Below are 17752 nucleotides of genomic sequence, written 5' to 3' on the forward strand. Positions count from 1 at the left end.
ATGACATCATTTTCTGGAATTTTCAAAGCTGTTTAAAAGGCACAGTCAACTTAGTGTATGTACACTTCTGACCCACTGGAATTGTGATACAGTGAATTATAAATTAAATAATCTGTCTAAACAATTGTTGGAAAAATGACTTGTGTCACGCACAAAGTAGATGTCCTAACCGGCTTGTCAAAACTATAGTTTGTTAACAAGACATTTGTAGAGTGGTAAAAAACAAGTTTTAATGACTCCAACCTAAGTATGTAAACTTCCGACTTCAACTGTATATGAATATGGGCCATTGAGGTCACCCTCTTGCTCTGTTACTATCTCCCTCTCTCACCTTGGACTTGTAGTCCTTGAGGTCCATGTGGTCCTGATGTCTGTACTGGTTGCTGTTGGTCAGCGGCACCAGAGGGATAATATGGGCAGGCTTGTCCAGTGCACGCTGGGCCAGCACTTCAGCCATGATCTCACCACCAAAGTCGGACATGCCATTCCTGGTGGGGCAATGGTCAAAGTCAAGATATAATCAAGCATTTGAAAAACAACTGGATCTCAATCAAACCGTCAGCCACTATCAAAACCCGATTTAAAACATTGTTTAGGAACTAAATGATCGAAGGTTAACACTCTTAAATGGATCAGAACCCTTCCTATACAGTAGTACCAGAGATCCTATAGGTCGAATTGATGGTTGGCTAGCTAGCTAACAAAACACTGAGCAGACATCTACAAACGCATTGTTTTATACAATACTCTACCATAATTTGATCAGTTTCTAGAATTGAAAGCTTTCCTGACCAAGATGGCTGGCATCCTAGCAACAACCTGTGTCTCTCTGAGTAGTACCCACCTCTTCTCTACGATCTCCAGGGTGAGGTGCAGCAGCTCTCTCTTGCTCTTCTCCCTCCTCTTGATCATCTCCAGGATGGTGACAGCTCGGCTCAGGTCCCTCCGCAGCTTCAGCATTTTCTCATAACCAGCCTCCTCGTTCTTACGGTTCTGAGGTGGGCAATTTCACCATTAAATTGACAGTCACCTGCTGTCAACAACCTAGCGTAGGCCTCTATTTAGTTTAAATGGAAATGTGTAGGGGTATTGGTACATACCACACACTTGGGGCCAGTTTCCTGGACACAGATAAAGTCCAGCCTAGTCCTGAACTAAAAAGCATGCTCCATGGGAATTTCCATTGAGCGAGACTAGGCTTTATCCGTGTCCAGGAAACAGGCCCCTATTGTTTACCTGAGTTGGGTCAACTAGCCCCTATATGCTCTGCTCTTGAGGTGGGATCCTACCTTTCTGGTCTGCATCTTCTCCGTCCTCCTGCGGAAGGCCACGTAGGGGTCTGAGGTGCTGGATCCGTCCCTCTTCTCCTGCTTCACAGTGGGGTGCAGCGTGCCGTGCTTGTTGTTTTTCCTCTTCCTGGTCCAGTAGTCAAACACCTCCTTGATCAGCTCGTCATCCTCCTTCAGCAGCAGCTTGGCCTCCTGCAGGCTCACCGCCTGACAGGGGGAAGAGGGGAGGGAGGGTCACATTTTGGAAGAGGCAGGGTCACTGTCATGACTTAACCCAAAGATTCCCAGGACTCTAGACGCTATTAACTTAAAATGACAACGACTAGTATCCAGTTTAACAACGTTTACTTCACCGTATTTCCACAGTACATGGTTGCCATTGCAATCAGGCCAGGTCCATCAACACCGAGACTACCGCGCAGGCATACTAATAACATAGCACCGTAATAACAGAAATAGAGAGACACTTAAAACATGAACTTAAGACGCCACCATGAGTAAACTAAAAAGAGTATCTCATGTACACCGCCTGGACAGGATGCTAGGCTGATGCTACGAGTACCTATTGTGGGCTACTCTCTCTTCTCCCATCTAAGCCAAGTGCATGTGATTGGGGATATGAGGGTTGGGGGATGCCCAGATTAGCACTATATAAGAAATAGGGTGCCATTTGGGATACAGAATCCAAGGCTTACCTGCTGCCCACTGCCTTTCTCCAGTCGGTCGATCATCTCCTCAAACTGTAAAAAGGTGATCTCCATCTTCTTCTTCAGTTTGTGAACAAAGGCCTCATCCTCTGTGTCCAGATCATAGTCCGGCTGCTCCGTGTCCAGGCTGAAAGCTACAGAGAGAGACCGAGAGAGAGAGAGAGAGAGTTTAGACATGAGGATGTCAGTGTCCAGGCTGAAAGCTACAGAGAGAGACCGAGAGAGAGAGAGAGTTTAGACATGAGGATGTCAGTGTCCAGGCTTAAAGCTACAGAGAGCGGAGAAAGGGAAAGGTTCTTTTTTAGACTGCTAAAAGCTGGATGAGAGATCTTTAGACATGAGGATGGGAATGAAGCGGACTATCAGAGATCCTGGGAGCCATTTTAAATCCCCATCGTGATGTCAAACCCGCAAGAGATTCATGCTGCTCAGCGTAAATGTATGTTCTGGTTAGGTTTTCAAGAATTAAAAACCACTTGATAAAGTGGCTCGTGCTGGCAAAAGCTACGCATCCATGACGCACGTCCCAAGTGTAACTCCCCTGTTACCACTGACCACACATGCTAATGTAAAATTCCATTTCAAGAGTTCAGATGAAGATTTTCAAAATTGCATGCGTCTCGGAGCTTAAATTAGGATCATGTATACTGTGTTGGCTTTCGCTGACTGGTCGAGCACCGGTACACACTACCAAGTGCGCTATTTTTAGATGTTGCACTACCAGAGTTTGAGTCTTTGCGTGTCAAAAAAGATACAGTAGCACTGTCAAAGCTGTACAAAAAAGTCTGCAAACAAGCAAACACGGGCCACACACGATGTGTTAACAATACCACATTGGTAATAAAGCATTATTTGTTTGACCGCAACTTCCGGGGTAGCTAGCTAGCTTGGTACCGAGCTAGCACAAATACAACCAGTCTGAACACAATGACCAGTAGAAACTGCAGTCATTTTCACTATTCTTAGCAATGATTTAGGAATCCTTGTGAGTAAGTATTAGCTAGGTTGCCACTTGCTCGCCTATTGAAATGGAACCTATTGAAATGGAACTGCTCGCCTACCGCTCAGTTCATGAAAATAAATAGCTAGCCAGCTACTTAACCATGTTGCCCAAAGCTAACGATATAATCATCATCTGGCTAGTGACGCTCGACCGGACTATGTGTTGTGAAGCTAGCCACAATAAGGATTATACACAAGTGGAATTTGCGGTTGGCAATCAAAATAAAAAATGTACCTCTTTGAAAGTGATGCAAATTAATACAAATAGTAGAATTATGCCATACTTTTATTTTGAAGGCTAACCACAAAATCCACTATTGTGTCTAATCTTTATTGTGGCTAGCTTCACAGATGGTCCTACCACCATTAACCTCTTGGTGTTAGGGGGCAGTATTTTCATTTTGGGGAAAAAACGTTCCCGTTTTAAAAGGGATATTTTGTCAGGAAAAGATGCTAGAATATGCATATAATTGACAGCTTTGGATAGAAAACACTAACGTTTCCAAAACTGTAAAGATATTGTCTGTGAGTATAACAGAACTGATGTTGCAGGCGAAAGCCTGAGAAAAATCCAATCCGGAAGTGCCCCAGGTTTTGAAAGCGCTTGCGTTCCAATGACTCCCTATTCAGCTGTGAATGTACCATCAACAATCTTACGCTTTCTACGTATTCCCCAAGGTGTCTACAGCATTGTGACGTAGTTTTACGCATTTCTGTTGAAGAATAGCCGTAGGCAGCCACATTGCGTAAGTGGTCACATGGTGGCTCGGAGAGAGATTCTCGCATAAAATACAGGAGGTAGCCATTACTCCAATCGGTCAGAGTGAAAAACGAATTGTCCCGACTGATATATTATCGAATAGATATTAAAAACACACCTTGAGGATGGATTCTAAACAACGTTTGCCATGTTTCTGTCGATATTATGGAGCTAATTTTGAATATTTTTTGGCGTTGTGGTGACCGCAATTTCCGGGCGATTTCTCAGCCAAACATGAAGAACAAACGGAGCTATTTCGCCTACAAAAATAATCTTTTGGGAAATTAACTTTGGCTGTCTACCTGAGAGTCTCGTGAGTGAAAACATCCGAAGTTCATCAAAGGTAAACGATTTCATTTGATTGCTTTTCTGTTTTCCGTGACAAGTTTGCCTGCTGCTAGCAAGGCATAATGCTATGCTAGGCTATGATAAACTTACACAAATGCTTGTCTAGCGTTGGCTGTAAAGCATATTTTGAAAATCTGAGATGACAGGGTGAATAACAAAAGGCTAAGCTGTGTTCCAATATATTTCACTTGTGATTTTCATGAATAGGAATATTTTCTAGGAAGATTTATGTCCGTTGCGTTATGCTAATTAGTGTCAGATGATGATAACGGTCCCGTTCACGGGCTGGGTGTCACTACAGGTTAATCAAATAAGGACGGTCTTATAAATTAGGGTTATTTTAGATGACACCTAGCCTGCTAGCTAGAGCTACTGAAACAGATGTCGTGTTGCTATGTTTTTGGGGAAGAACGTTGTTTGCATCAATGAGCTAGCTAGCTTTTCTTATGACCAGCACTGTATGTGCGTGAGACAACTTAACCAGCATCACAGCATACGTATCAATGAATCGTTGCAACATACGAGTGAGTGTAATCAATGTGAAATAACTACGGCAAAAATGTATGAACGCGTTAAATTATGTGACGTACAGTCATGTTCAGGTCCTGATTGGTCAGCAAGTTTATTTGACAGGTCAAATAGTGTTATTTGACGTGCATCTTTTTTGACACGCAAAGACCCAAAAGGCAAAGAACAAAAAGTATTTCCAGCGAAATCCTGGTTGAGAATGAACAACGAAACAGCACAGCAAGTAAGTGAAAGAAGTAGGTTTGATTATGTTTTACAGGTAATGGGGACATACAGTTGAAGTCAGAAGTTCACATACACTTAGGTTGGAGTCATTAAAACTCGTTTTTCAACCACTCCACAAACTTCTTGTTAACAAACTATAGTTTTGACAAGATGGTTTGGACATCTACTTTGTGCATGACACAAGTAATTTTTCCAACAATTGTTTACAGACAGATTTCACTTATAATTCACTGTAATATTAATTCCAGTGGGTCAGCAGTTTACACACACTAAGTTGACTGTGCCTTTACACGGCTTGGGAAATTCAAGAGAATTATGTCATGGCTTTAGAAGCTTTTGCTAGACTAATTGACATAATTTGAGTCAATTGGAGGTGTACCTTTGGATGTATTTCAAGGCCTACCTTCAAACTCAGTGCCTCTTTGCTTGACATCATGGGAAAAATCAAAAGAAAACAGCCAAGACCTCCGAAGAACATTGTAGACCTCCACAAGTCTGGTTCATCCTTGGGAGCAATTTCCAAATGCCTGAAGGTACCACGTTCATCTGTACAGACAATAGTACGCAAGTATAAACACCATGGGACCACGCAGTCGTCATACCGCTCAGGAAGGAGACGCAATCCCAGCACAAAGCAAAGGACCTTGTGAAGATGGAGGAAACAGGTACAAAAGTATCTATATCCACAGTAAAACGAGTCCTATATCCACATAACCTGAAAGGCCGCTCAGCAAGGAAGAAGCCACTGCTCCAAAACCGCCATTAAAAAAAATCCAGACTACGGTTTGCAACTGCACATGGGGACAAAGATTGTACTTTTTGGAGAAATGTCCTCTGGTCTGATGAAACAAAAATAGAACTGTTTGGCCATAATGACCATCGTTATGTTTGGAGGAAAAAGGGGGAGGCTTGCAAGCCGAAGAACACCACCATTTAACTGTAAATGCCATCAAAATAACTTTTTGGTCAAAGTGGTGTGTGTATGTAAACTTTATTTAACTAGGGAAGTCAGTTAAGAACAAATTCTTATTTACAATGACGGCCTACCCACAAGGAATTTATGGTAAGCGCATGGAGGCCACCATCTTTATCCTCCTTCACTATTCTGACCAAAGCTACAGCTGTATTGATTGGGGGTAAAGTGATTACTTTACATTTGGTCAGTTAAGCAAATCTGAGCAGAATCAAGCTAGAGGAACATACAAATTCATGGCAGTCATTCTAGGCAACTGCATTTAAATTTTGTTAATGACACTTTCAAAAGTCCAAGACGGACAAGAATCCTGAATCCTAAACACACACTTTCATTTAAATAAATTACAATGTCATTAGAAGTTTGATTTGAGCTCTGTCGGCTTCTACTGCTAGACTTGCAGCAAAAACGTCAAACAAGGTGACATGAATGAACTCCATGCTTATCATAGAAAATATGTCTCACATCGGACAAACGGCAGCAGGGACTTCTACTTTAAAACAATGACAAAAAGACATGACCAGGAAATTACATTTAGCCTAGCTCTTATCTGAATCAATCACAACAAATAATGTGATTCATGGACGATACGATAAGGTCGAGATCCCCCTCCCCCTACTATCTCAAATGCCACAAAATGGCAATAGATAGAGATAGACATCTTGCCATTGCCTAAGAAGCTACACCCGCAAATGTAGATGGTTGATCAACACCTCCAAAATGGATACCTTGACCTAATGCCCTGTGCACTTAGGCAGATCTAAGAGGATCTGACTGCTGCAATCAATATGGAAACAGCTTCACTGTGTCTTCTGATAGGCTGGGTGGAAGTTTCATCATTGCTTATACCAATCAGATCCTGTCAGATGTCCACAAGTGACACAGGGTGTTAGGGTCGATTTGGTTGAGAGCCGTGAGAAAACGAGTTTTGATCAGTGATGGAAATATAAAGTGCTGAAAACACGTTGGCTCACTATTTATAAAGAAGATGGAGGACAAGCTATAGCACCCGTACTTAATAGGCGGACCATGGGCTGGCTCCAGGCCCAGAAACATGTTTTTATTAGATCAGGATTCGACTCCTGGTATCATACGAACACACAAACTACATGAAAAATGTGTAGAATTACAGGAAACGAGCTTTAAAACGGCTATTTTCCCTCCCTGCCAACAAGAGGGGTGAGAACAGTTTGAACAGTTCGGGATCGCATGGGCTGCGAGGTGGGGGTTGTTCCTACGCAGACGAACGGCAATATCCATCCGGATCTTTACCACCTAGGAAATGTGTGCGACTGGACCTTCTTCAATAGTATTTGAGTACCCCTGAGCTCTAGGACGAGACAGCATTAGCTAGCACTAGTCATGTTTTTTTAGTTATACAAATCCATACTTAGGAGTCAAATTATCGATATAATATCATCTAAACTAATACTGCACCCCCCCCATATCAATAGCAGCCAGGGCCACTTTACTCACGCTGTATGTGAATAAGCTGCTTTGGCATCTTGAAGTCCCCTGGGTAGAGGGACTCGTAGTAGGCGATGTTGCCGTCTGCCTCCGGGACGGGGATGACCATGTTGTGTTTCTCTCCATACACCGACTGGGCCGACATGGCTCTCTGGAGATGGTGTTCCTAGAGAGACCGAGAAAGAGTTTAGTAATATAATATATGCCATTTAGCACTCTTATCCAAAGTGATTTCTAAATCATGCTTACATTTTGGGGTGTGGCCCCAGCAGGAAACCACCCTCCGTTGCAATCGCCATGTTCTACCAACTGAGCCACACAGGACCACAGGGAGAAGTTCAGAGATGAGGGCAAATTATTGAACAATATACCTCTGCCCAACAGGCCCTACATATTAAACAAAGTCCAAGCACTTGAATAGCTAAATTGACAGGGTCAGCTGGGAGTCTGAGGTAACGGATGCCTAGAGAGAGGAGTATTTAAGTCAGAGTGAACGTCAATCACGGTCACACCAACTGCTGCCATCTGATCCATGAGGCCAGGAACAAATCAAGTGTCAAATCAGTACTGACAGAAACGGCAGCCTTTTCAAAGAGATTTCAGGTGACAAAACTAGTCATTGTTTGAAAGTACTAGAAAAACAACAACAAAGGACTGGAAAATCAAAAGTACACAGCAAGACTTGGCAAGGCAGGAGTAAAAGTCCTGGAATGGTTAGCAGTCACACACTGATTTATTAGGTTTTTCCTCCAGGTGCAGAACCCACGTACACTCCTCCACTTATAGCAAAGGCAATTTGTAGGCTCACTCGCATTCCTGCTCCTGTTCCAAAGTCTGGGGACTAGTTTGGACGAGGCACCTTGCAGATGCACTTTACAACAACCAAATAATGACAGTCCTTTGAAATAACTACAAAACACCAGTGGATAAAACAGTGTATTAAATTTGAACAGTGTCCTCTGGCTCTGAACAGGGCCTGGGGCAGTGCTCGTCTGAGCGTGCTGGCCAACAGTACTAAAATGAAAGAGCCTCTGGCTCTCAGACAAACGTGGGCACCTTGCCCTTGGCAGCCTGTCAACACAGCACAAGCACAGCGTAGGCCCAGACTTGTACATCATCTAGGCGGAGTGTGTGTTTATGGTTTCACTGCTCTGGGGGCCCTAGGCAAACTAGAGTTGTTTCCTCAGCCTTCTCACCAGCTGTGTCAAATGGAACCCCATTCCCTATTTAGTGCACTACTTTTGCCCAGGTCAAGAGAAGACTTTGGCCTGATTAAAAGTGCACTATGTAGTGAATAGGGTGGCATTTGGGATGCACATTCCACTCCCATCTGGAGTCCTGAAGTGTACCCTTGTCAGCAGCTACGGCTGTGACGATAGCAGTATTGCAATGTTTTCTCCATGCAAAAAAATGAAAACAATGTAGACCAAACTCTTTGGCCCTTTAAAAACCAGCTGCATATAAAATAGTGTGTGCTCATCTTAGAAACTAAATATAATGGGACTCTGGAAGTGTTTCTAACAGTTGACTCATTTTCCTAAAGAATCCGCTTCATGTTGCGTTCCCTTGCCACGATACTATCGAGTATCGCAATACTGGTAATGTCCCGGCTCTATCAGAAGCAGTCAAGTCTCTCTTCATAGGCACAATGATTCATTTATGGAACAATTAGTTACCGGTTTTGAAAGAAAAAAACTATACAAAACACAAAATGCAATAAAATATTTCCCAATGACCATGGGAAATAACCAATATATAAATAAATTTGATTCAATAGGAGGCCGACCGATATCGTTTTCCCGATATTGCCCGATATTAGCCTTTTAACGACCAGGACCATGACGATACCAGTATTGCAATATCTTTTCAGGTTCAAACATGAAAACCTGAAGCAGACCAAACTCTCTGCTTTTTACAGAGGCCCAGAACTGCAGCCTTAGAAAAACACACGGGCTGCCAAACGTAATCAAACACCATTTTTATAGGCTACTTCCCTAGCGATGGCAAAGGGCTGGCAGATAATAGACTAGTTGAACTGCAGCTAATACCACAACAAAAATAGCCAACCTGGCCTGAACCATCCACCATCGGTCTCTTCCTCCTCCAGACTGCGACAGTCTAGAAATAGGCTTTAAATGAGCGTATCGATCACTGTCAAGGTCTGTCTGCTCTGGCGGCCCACCACTGCTGTTCCTGTCCCGAATGCCGACCAGGCATCTACTGTCCCCAATGCCTACCAGGCATCTACTGTCCCCAATGCCTACCAGGCATCTACTGTCCCCAATGCCTACCAGGCATCTACTGTCCCCAATGCCTACCAGGCATCTACTGTCCCCAATGCCTACCAGGCATCTACTGTCCCCAATGCCTACCAGGCATCTACTGTCCCCAATGCCTACCAGGCATCTACTGTCCCCAATGCCTACCAGGCATCTACTGTCCCCAATGCCTACCAGGCATCTACTGTCCCCAATGCCTACCAGGCATCTACTGTCCCCAATGCCTACCAGGAATCTACTGTCCCCAATGCCTACCAGGCATCTACTGTCCCCAATGCCTACCAGGCATCTACAATGCCTACCAGGCATCTACTGTCCCCAATGCCTACCAGGCATCTACTGTCCCCAATGCCTACCAGGCATCTACTGTCCCCAATGCCTACCAGGCATCTACTGTCCCCAATGCCTACCAGGCATCTACTGTCCCCAATGCCTACCAGGCATCTACTGTCCCCAATGCCTACCAGGCATCTACTGTCCCCAATGCCTACCAGGCATCTACTGTCCCCAATGCCTACCAGGCATCTACTGTCCCCAATGCCTACCAGGCATCTACTGTCCCCAATGCCTACCAGGCATCTACTGTCCCCAATGCCTACCAGGCATCTACTGTCCCGAATGATTGAGAAACGTGCATATAAAAATCGTGACTGGCACGCAGAATGGTAGGATAAATAGTAAGCCTCCCAAACTTGAAACTTACTCACCACCTATGACATGTTAATAAAATAATTGCCTCCACATTTCCATGGTGGGATTTTGCCTATAGGCTACTTTGAAGCAAGGTAAGACAAGTTAGAATTGTTTTGATGGTCATAACAAGGATCATTTAGCTATTTGATTTTAAGACCCCTTAAGGTATCAAAAAAACATATTTAAAAAATATTGGATGAGACATTGAATTTGGCATTACTGCTATTAGCCAATAGATATGAATTGAATAACCGATTCACTACATGGAACAGATAGTCACCCCAAAAAAATCTAAAGGAAGTTTGTTCTGAAGTGACTGTCCTATATCTGTGAGAAGACAGATCAGGAAACTAATAACTACACATTTATCCCCTTATTTTAGGTACGGAACTATTTTTTTTTTTTAACTGGTACCGAGGACCAGTCTTGAGGCTTGTGGGCATCCTAGAGCGAAACAGAGAACTTTGTAGGCCAAACCGTTCGGACGCTACAGATGTTTGTGAGAAGACCGATTTTCGGGATGGCTAATGGTCTGACAAACGCCCCTCTAGCTCCGACACCTTTCAATGCAGAAGGGCGATATCGGCAGATGCAGTGGATTGAGACGCAGCCAAAGCAACAACAAAAAACATTGTGCTTAGACAGATTTTGATGGGGCTTTTTTTAATTATTATGTTCATTAGAATTCCGCAGGGCCACAGAATTGTAGGCTAAGGGTTAATGGATAACAGTTCATAAGCAGTTATGCATGCGTGGCGGTGAAACCATTTTACACCGGTTATCGGTAGCACTACCACAGAGATTGTGGACATGTAGTCTATTGCACAACACATTCCAGGTGAAGGAGGTCAAAGCAGTAAGAAACTGGTGGTCTGCCAACATCTGTGTCTTCCAAGGAAAACTGGCACGCAGACAAATCAACAGATCCCACCAATTCCCTCTGCACCCCGTCTCAGACAATGACCCAGTGATGGTGAGTTCACGTAACAAACACTGGCTGTCTGGGCTGACACACAGTTCGCACCTGTAGAAGGAAGAAATAGGGAGTCCCAAGCCCTCCAGCTGTTCTACCCCCACTAATCATAACTCAAGAGAATTCCACTGTGGTAAACCAAAGACAACACAAAATAAAAAGGTAACCATGTATGGTAGATGTCTGTCCAACTGCTGTGCATAAAAGTGTTACCAAAAGTAGAGAAGCTAGGTTGAAAAAGTCAAATGTGCAATCACCTAGAAGGCATAGACATAGTATTAAAAGGTAGAACAGCCATTCCCTACCCCAACCAAAACATCCATCAAAATAACTGTGTGACATAAGGTGGATACCACACTCATCTCCCATGCCAGTTACTGAGAAGCTGTCACTTGCCTGACAGCTCCTCTGACAATGTGCGCAGTATTCTACATAAACAAATCACTCCTATCCTTGCGTGCCTCTTACGCAATACTAGTGCTGCACAGCGCAACAAAACTTCAGCACTTGTTAGATACTAGAATGTGAAAAACTTTCCGGGAAAAGAACAGTTACTTTCGGGACTTCTGTCAAATGGGTCTCACTGATCAAGCATATATATATCAGTGCAGCCAACCCCTTATAACAGCATACACCATGACTGCTCCACTTACTCATTGCTAGCCTGCACTGGGAGTCTTGGCTGCATCATGTTAGCTCCCAACTCATGCTGCAGATAAATTAATGCACTTGAATAAAGCGACAAAGCATGTGGAAATGTTTAAACTTAATTACTGTTGGCAAAACAATGTCCATTGATTGGAGTCCACTTGTGGTAAATTCAATTGATTGGACATGATTTGGAAAAGCACACACGTCTGTAAGGTCCCACAGTTGACAGTGCATGTCAGAGCAAAAACCAAGCCATGAAGTCAAAGGAATTGTCCGTAGAGCTCCGAGAAAGGATTGTGTCGAGGCACAGATCTGGGAAAGGATACCAAAACATTTCTGCAGTATTGAAGGTCCCCAAGAACAGTGACCCCCATCATTCTTAAATCGGAAGAAGTTTGGAACCACCAAGACTCTTCCTAGAGTTAACTGCCTGGCCAAACTGAGCAATCAGGGGAGAAGGGCCTTGGTCAGGGAGGGGACCAAGAACCGTGACAGTGCTACAGAGTTACTCTGTGGAGATGGGAGAACGTTCCAGAAGGACAACTATCTCCGCAGCACTCCGCCAAATCAGGTAGAGCGGCCAGACGGAAGCCACTCCTTAGAAAAAAGGAACATGACAGCCCACTTGGATTTTGCCTAAAATGCACATAAAGGACTGACCATGAGAAACAAGAATTTCTGCTCTGGTGAAACCAAGACTTAACTCTTTGGCCTGAATGCCAAGCATCACATCTGGAGGAAACCTGGCATCATCCCTACGATGAAGCATGGTGGTGGCAGCATCCTGCTGTGGGGATGTTTTTCAGCGGCAGGGACTGGGAGACTAGTCAGGATTGAGGGAAAGATGAGCGGAGCCAAGCACAGAGAGATCCTTGATGAAGTCCTGAGAGCTCTGGAGCAGGTTCTCAGACTGGGGTGAAGGTTCACCTTCCAGCAGGACAATGACCCAGAGCCCGGACTTGAACCCGATCAAACATCTCTGGAGAGACCTGAAAATAGCTGTGCAGCGACGCGCCCCATCCAACCTGACAGAGCTTGAGAGGGTCTGCAGAAAGGAAAGGGAGAAACTCCACAAATACAGGTGTGCCAAACTTGTAGCATCATATCAAATAAGTCTTTAGGGTTTAAATCGCTGACAAAGGTGCTTCAAAAAAAAGTACTGAGTAAAGGGTCTGAATACTTATGCAATGTGTCAGTTTTTTTTGAAAGAAATTTGCAAAAATGTCTAATGAGGGAGTCAAAAAAAGTGTAGATGAGTGTGTCAAACTTTGTAATCAATTTCAGAATAAGGCAGTAACGTAAAATAATGCAAAATAAGCTGATTACCACCAAAATCTTTATTCATTCAATTATTTGGTCTCTCTCACGTCTCCCAAAGATGCTCTATGGAGATAAATAGTAAAGGCAACTTTTTATAGGCACCAACTCCGCCATGATTCGTTGGACAAAGACTAGGCGGAAAATGTATGGCATTCTTGGATAACCGCCGAAAATAAGATCTGTGATAAACATGGGCTTAGGAGATGTAGGTTTTTTTCTATGAGAATGTTCATCAGCCAACGTCACTTTGTGAATTGAAGAATTTGTGATACACATATATATATATATATACACACACACACACTGCTCAAAAAAATAAAGGGAACACTTAAACAACACAATGTAACTCCAAGTCAATCACACTTCTGTGAAATCAAACTGTCCACTTAGGAAGCAACACTGATTGACAATACATTTCACATGCTGTTGTGCAAATGGAATAGAGGTGGAAATTATAGGCAATTAGCAAGACACCCCCAATAAAATGAGTGGTTCTGCAGGTGATAACCACAGACCACTTCTCAGTTCCTATGCTTCCTGGCTGATGTTTTGGTCACTTTTGAATGCTGGCGGTGCTTTCACTCTAGTGGTAGCGTGAGACGGAGTCTACAACCCACACAAGTGGCTCAGGTAGTGCAGCTCATCCAGGATGGCACATCAATGCGAGCTGTGGCAAGAAGGTTTGCTGTGTCTGTCAGCGTAGTGTCCAGAGCATGGAGGCGCTACCAGGAGACAGGCCAGTACATCAGGAGACGTGGAGGAGGCCGTAGGAGGGCAACAACCCAGGAGCAGGACCGCTACCTCCACCTTTGTGCAAGGATGATCAGGAGCACTGCCAGAGCCCTGCAAAATGACCTCCAGCAGGCCACAAATGTGCATGTGTCTGCTCAAACGGTCAGAAACAGACTCCATGAGGGCCCGACGTCCACAGGTGGGGGTTGGGCTTACAGCCCAACACTGTGCAGGACGTTTGGCATTTGCCAGAGAACACCAAGATTGGCAAATTCTCCACTGGCGCCCTGTGCTCTTCACAGATGAAAGCAGGTTCACACTGAGCACATGTGACAGACGTGACAGTCTGGAGACGCCGTGGAGAACGTTCTGCTGCCTGCAACATCCTCCAGCATGACCGGTTTGGCGGTGGGTCAGTCATGGTGTGGGGTGGCATTTCTTTTGGCCGCACAGGCCTCCATGTGCTCGCCAGAGGTAGCCTGACTGCCATTAGGTACCGAGATGAGATCCTCAGACCCCTTGTGCGACCATATGCTGGTGCGGTTGGCCCTGGGTTCCTCCTAATGCAAGACAATGCTAGACCTCATGTGGCTGGAGTGTGTCAGCAGTTCCTGCAAGAGGAAGGCATTGATGCTATGGACTGGCCCGCCCGTTCCCCAGACCTGAATCCAATTGAGCACATCTGGGACATCATGTCTCGCTCTATCCACCAACGCCACGTTGCACCACAGACTGTCCAGGAGTTGGCAGATGCTTTAGTCCAGGTCTGGGAGGACATCCCTGAGGAGACCATCCGTCACCTCATCAGGAGCATGCCCAGGCGTTGTAGGGAGGTCATATAGCCACGTGGAGGCCACACACACTACTGAGCCTCATTTTGACTTGTTTTAAGGACATTACAAAGTTGGATCAGCCTGTAGTGTGGTTTTCACTTTAATTTTGATTGTGACTCCAAATCCAGACCTCCATGGGTTAATAAATGTGATTTCCATTGATCATTTGTGTGATTTGTGTTGTCAGCACATTCAACTATGTAAAGAAAAAAGTATTTAAGAATATTTAATTCGTTCAGATCTAGGATGTGTTATTTTAGTGTTCCCTTTATTTTTTTGAGCAGTGTGTATATATATATATATATATATATATGACACATTTTAAATAAAACAAAAAGGTATCATAATTCATAAAAAGATCATGTTAATAACCTCTGCGGGATTGGTGTCCCGTCCACAGGACGGTTGAGCTAACGTAGGCTAATGTGATGAGCATGAGTTTGTAAGCAACAACAAAAAAATCCCAGGACATAGACTTATCTGATATGGACAGAAAGCTTAGATTAAAAATTATTTAACTGCACAGTCTAATTTACAGTAGCTATTAAAGTGAAATAATACCTTGCTATTGTTTGAGGAGAGAGCACAGTTATGAACTTGAAAATGTATTAATAAACCAATTAGGCATATTTGGGCAGTCTTGATACAAAATGTTGAACATATATGCAATGGTTCATTGGATCAGTCTAAAACTTTGCACATACACTGCTGCCATCTAGTGGCCAAAATGTAAATTGTGCTTGGGCTGGAATAATGCATTGTCTTTCTCTTGCATTTCGAGGATGGTATTATCTTTTACCAGATCAAATATGTTATATTCTCAAACATAAATTTCACATTTCCACAAACTTCAGTGTTACCTTTCAAATGGTACCAAGAATATGCATATCCTTACTTCAGGTACTGAGCTACAGGCAGTTAGATATGGGTGTCATTTTTAGGCGAAAATTGAAAAAAAAAAAAAGGGTTGGATCCTTAGACTGACAAACAAAGTCAAATTGATTGTATGTGATTCATTAATGCATACATGGCTGTCAGAAGCAATATCATTACAATTTATTACACTCAAAAAATGCCCAACTCTTGAACAGAGCAGTAGCATAGTTTATGTCTGCATCAAATGCCATTCTGTGAATGGCTAACATGCCTTTTTTTTTTTTACTGTGGTATGTTGATGGCATCAAGAATCGTGATACTAAACCTGGTATCGAAATCCAAAGTCTGTTATGGTGGCAACACAGTCCATTTCAGTTGACTGGAGTGGAGACTTAAAAAAGAGTACCACAGTATGAGTCATAATACCTGTAAAACCTAGCAGCCATTGGAACCATTTTACTGTTGGACCACTAGGTTGTATGGGTATTATGACACCTCCACTGTGGGGCTCTAATTGTTAAGGGGCCCCCTTGCTGGGACTCCTACTGTGCTCTGCATGCCACTAGTTTACTACAGCTGTGGTGGCTGCCTAACACACAAAACCTCTGGCTGACACCAAGCCTCAGAGAGCAATAAGATACATTGTGTCACAGAGAAATGTCAAGAAGAAATGTCCTGACCTCCCACAAATAAATTAACACATTCAAGTCAAAATGTGCAATTAATGAACAGATCTGCAGGGAGCAGAAAAATTATAGCTTCACACACACAGAAGGCTAGCTGAGGAACACTCAACTCCGTTCTCTTATATTGAGGCTGAGTTGAGTTTTGACAACTGGTCGCGGGATTCGCTAGCAACATTGAGTTACCATCAGCCGATTCTTATTAAAATGTCAATTCTGAAAACACTTACCTGAACCTCCTGTACAACTGTGATCCTTCTGCGGGGTGGTGGAATTCAAACTTTTAATAAAAAAATATTTAAAAAAAACTTTTAGCGAGATTCAATTGGGTATATGCTATCCGGGATCCTTGGGACGTCACCCCCTCTCCCTTAAAACGTTTACATTTTAAATGGTAAGGGTAGGGGTTAAGATGTGGATGTCCCAGAGATCCCGGACTGCACTAGCCGATTTAATTGAATTGAGCAACACAAATTAAGAAAAAAGTCAGTGGTTGTATTCGATAAAAGTTTTTATTTAAGTTGTGAATTTTAAGCACACGCAGAATGACTGCAGTTGTACAGAACACACACAGAATACATTTTTACAAGAATCGACTGATGTTGGTGACTCAATGTAGTTGCAAGAAAATTGACCAGTTATCAAAACTCAACTCAAGCCTCGATATAAAGGACGGAGCTGCTTGTTCTTCAGCTAACAGACGGCAAAACCCTTGAAATATATTGACAGAAAATTCCAACGGTCATTAAACAAGGGCCATGTTTCAACTGAAGCACGGCATGTATATAAATACAATATAACATGTTTTTAAAAAGCAGGCTATACAAGTTTCACTGAAATGTAAACACAGACATGGCCCAAGAGGCAGGATTTCTTGTTTTTGATAATTATTTGTGTACTTATTTGACATCTTTGCTGCACTGTTGGGAGCTAGTAACAAACTTTTCTCTGCACCCGCTATAATATCTGTTAAACTGTGTACACGACCACTAAACTTGGATTTGATTACCAAAACACAGACTGACATGCAATTTTGACAGGTACAAACGTCCACACCATAACAAGGCCACGTGCGTAGACAACACTCAAGACACATGGAAACTTGGGGCGAGAGCCAAATATTAACCAAGGCGGTAAGAAAAATACACATTGTAATCACCCAATCATACGTTAATTGAAAGTAAAGCAAAACAGTGCACCAATGAGTGATTGCTCATTCGTTGGTTAATACTTCACCATGACCAGAACATGCGAGTCAATAAACAATGCGTAGTTTGAGTGCACATTTAGCTAGCTTTGTTTTATCTAAAAACACGGACCTTTTCTACTCAAGGCATGCAATGTTTACATTTTTCCGCCAGTATCGTCTTCACACAGGCACATAAAGAATGTCTGATCATTAGCTCCCCCTTG

At 43.3% G+C, this 17752-nt stretch overlaps 1 protein-coding gene across 5 annotated transcripts in view; it reads right to left on the reverse strand.

Annotated features, from left to right (window-relative positions):
- Window positions 1–17752, reverse strand: part of LOC112260415 (enhancer of polycomb homolog 1) — a 36247-nt gene that overhangs the window by 12648 nt on the left and 5847 nt on the right. For 4 of the 5 annotated variants that reach the window (XM_024435490.2, XM_024435491.2, XM_024435489.2 and 1 more), the window contains 5 exons: window positions 7309–7465; window positions 1985–2130; window positions 1290–1496; window positions 845–993; window positions 332–488 (listed from right to left, as the gene is read on the reverse strand). In XM_024435490.2, coding sequence (XP_024291258.1) covers window positions 332–488; window positions 845–993; window positions 1290–1496; window positions 1985–2130; window positions 7309–7465 — 816 coding nt within the window. Of the gene's footprint in view, window positions 1–331; window positions 489–844; window positions 994–1289; window positions 1497–1984; window positions 2131–7308; window positions 7466–7548; window positions 8999–17752 lie in introns of those variants that run through there. The other variant, XM_024435493.2, reaches the window with a different exon arrangement.

Source organism: Oncorhynchus tshawytscha, linkage group LG10 (assembly GCF_018296145.1).
Source record: "Oncorhynchus tshawytscha isolate Ot180627B linkage group LG10, Otsh_v2.0, whole genome shotgun sequence".
NCBI lineage: Eukaryota > Metazoa > Chordata > Actinopteri > Salmoniformes > Salmonidae > Oncorhynchus > Oncorhynchus tshawytscha.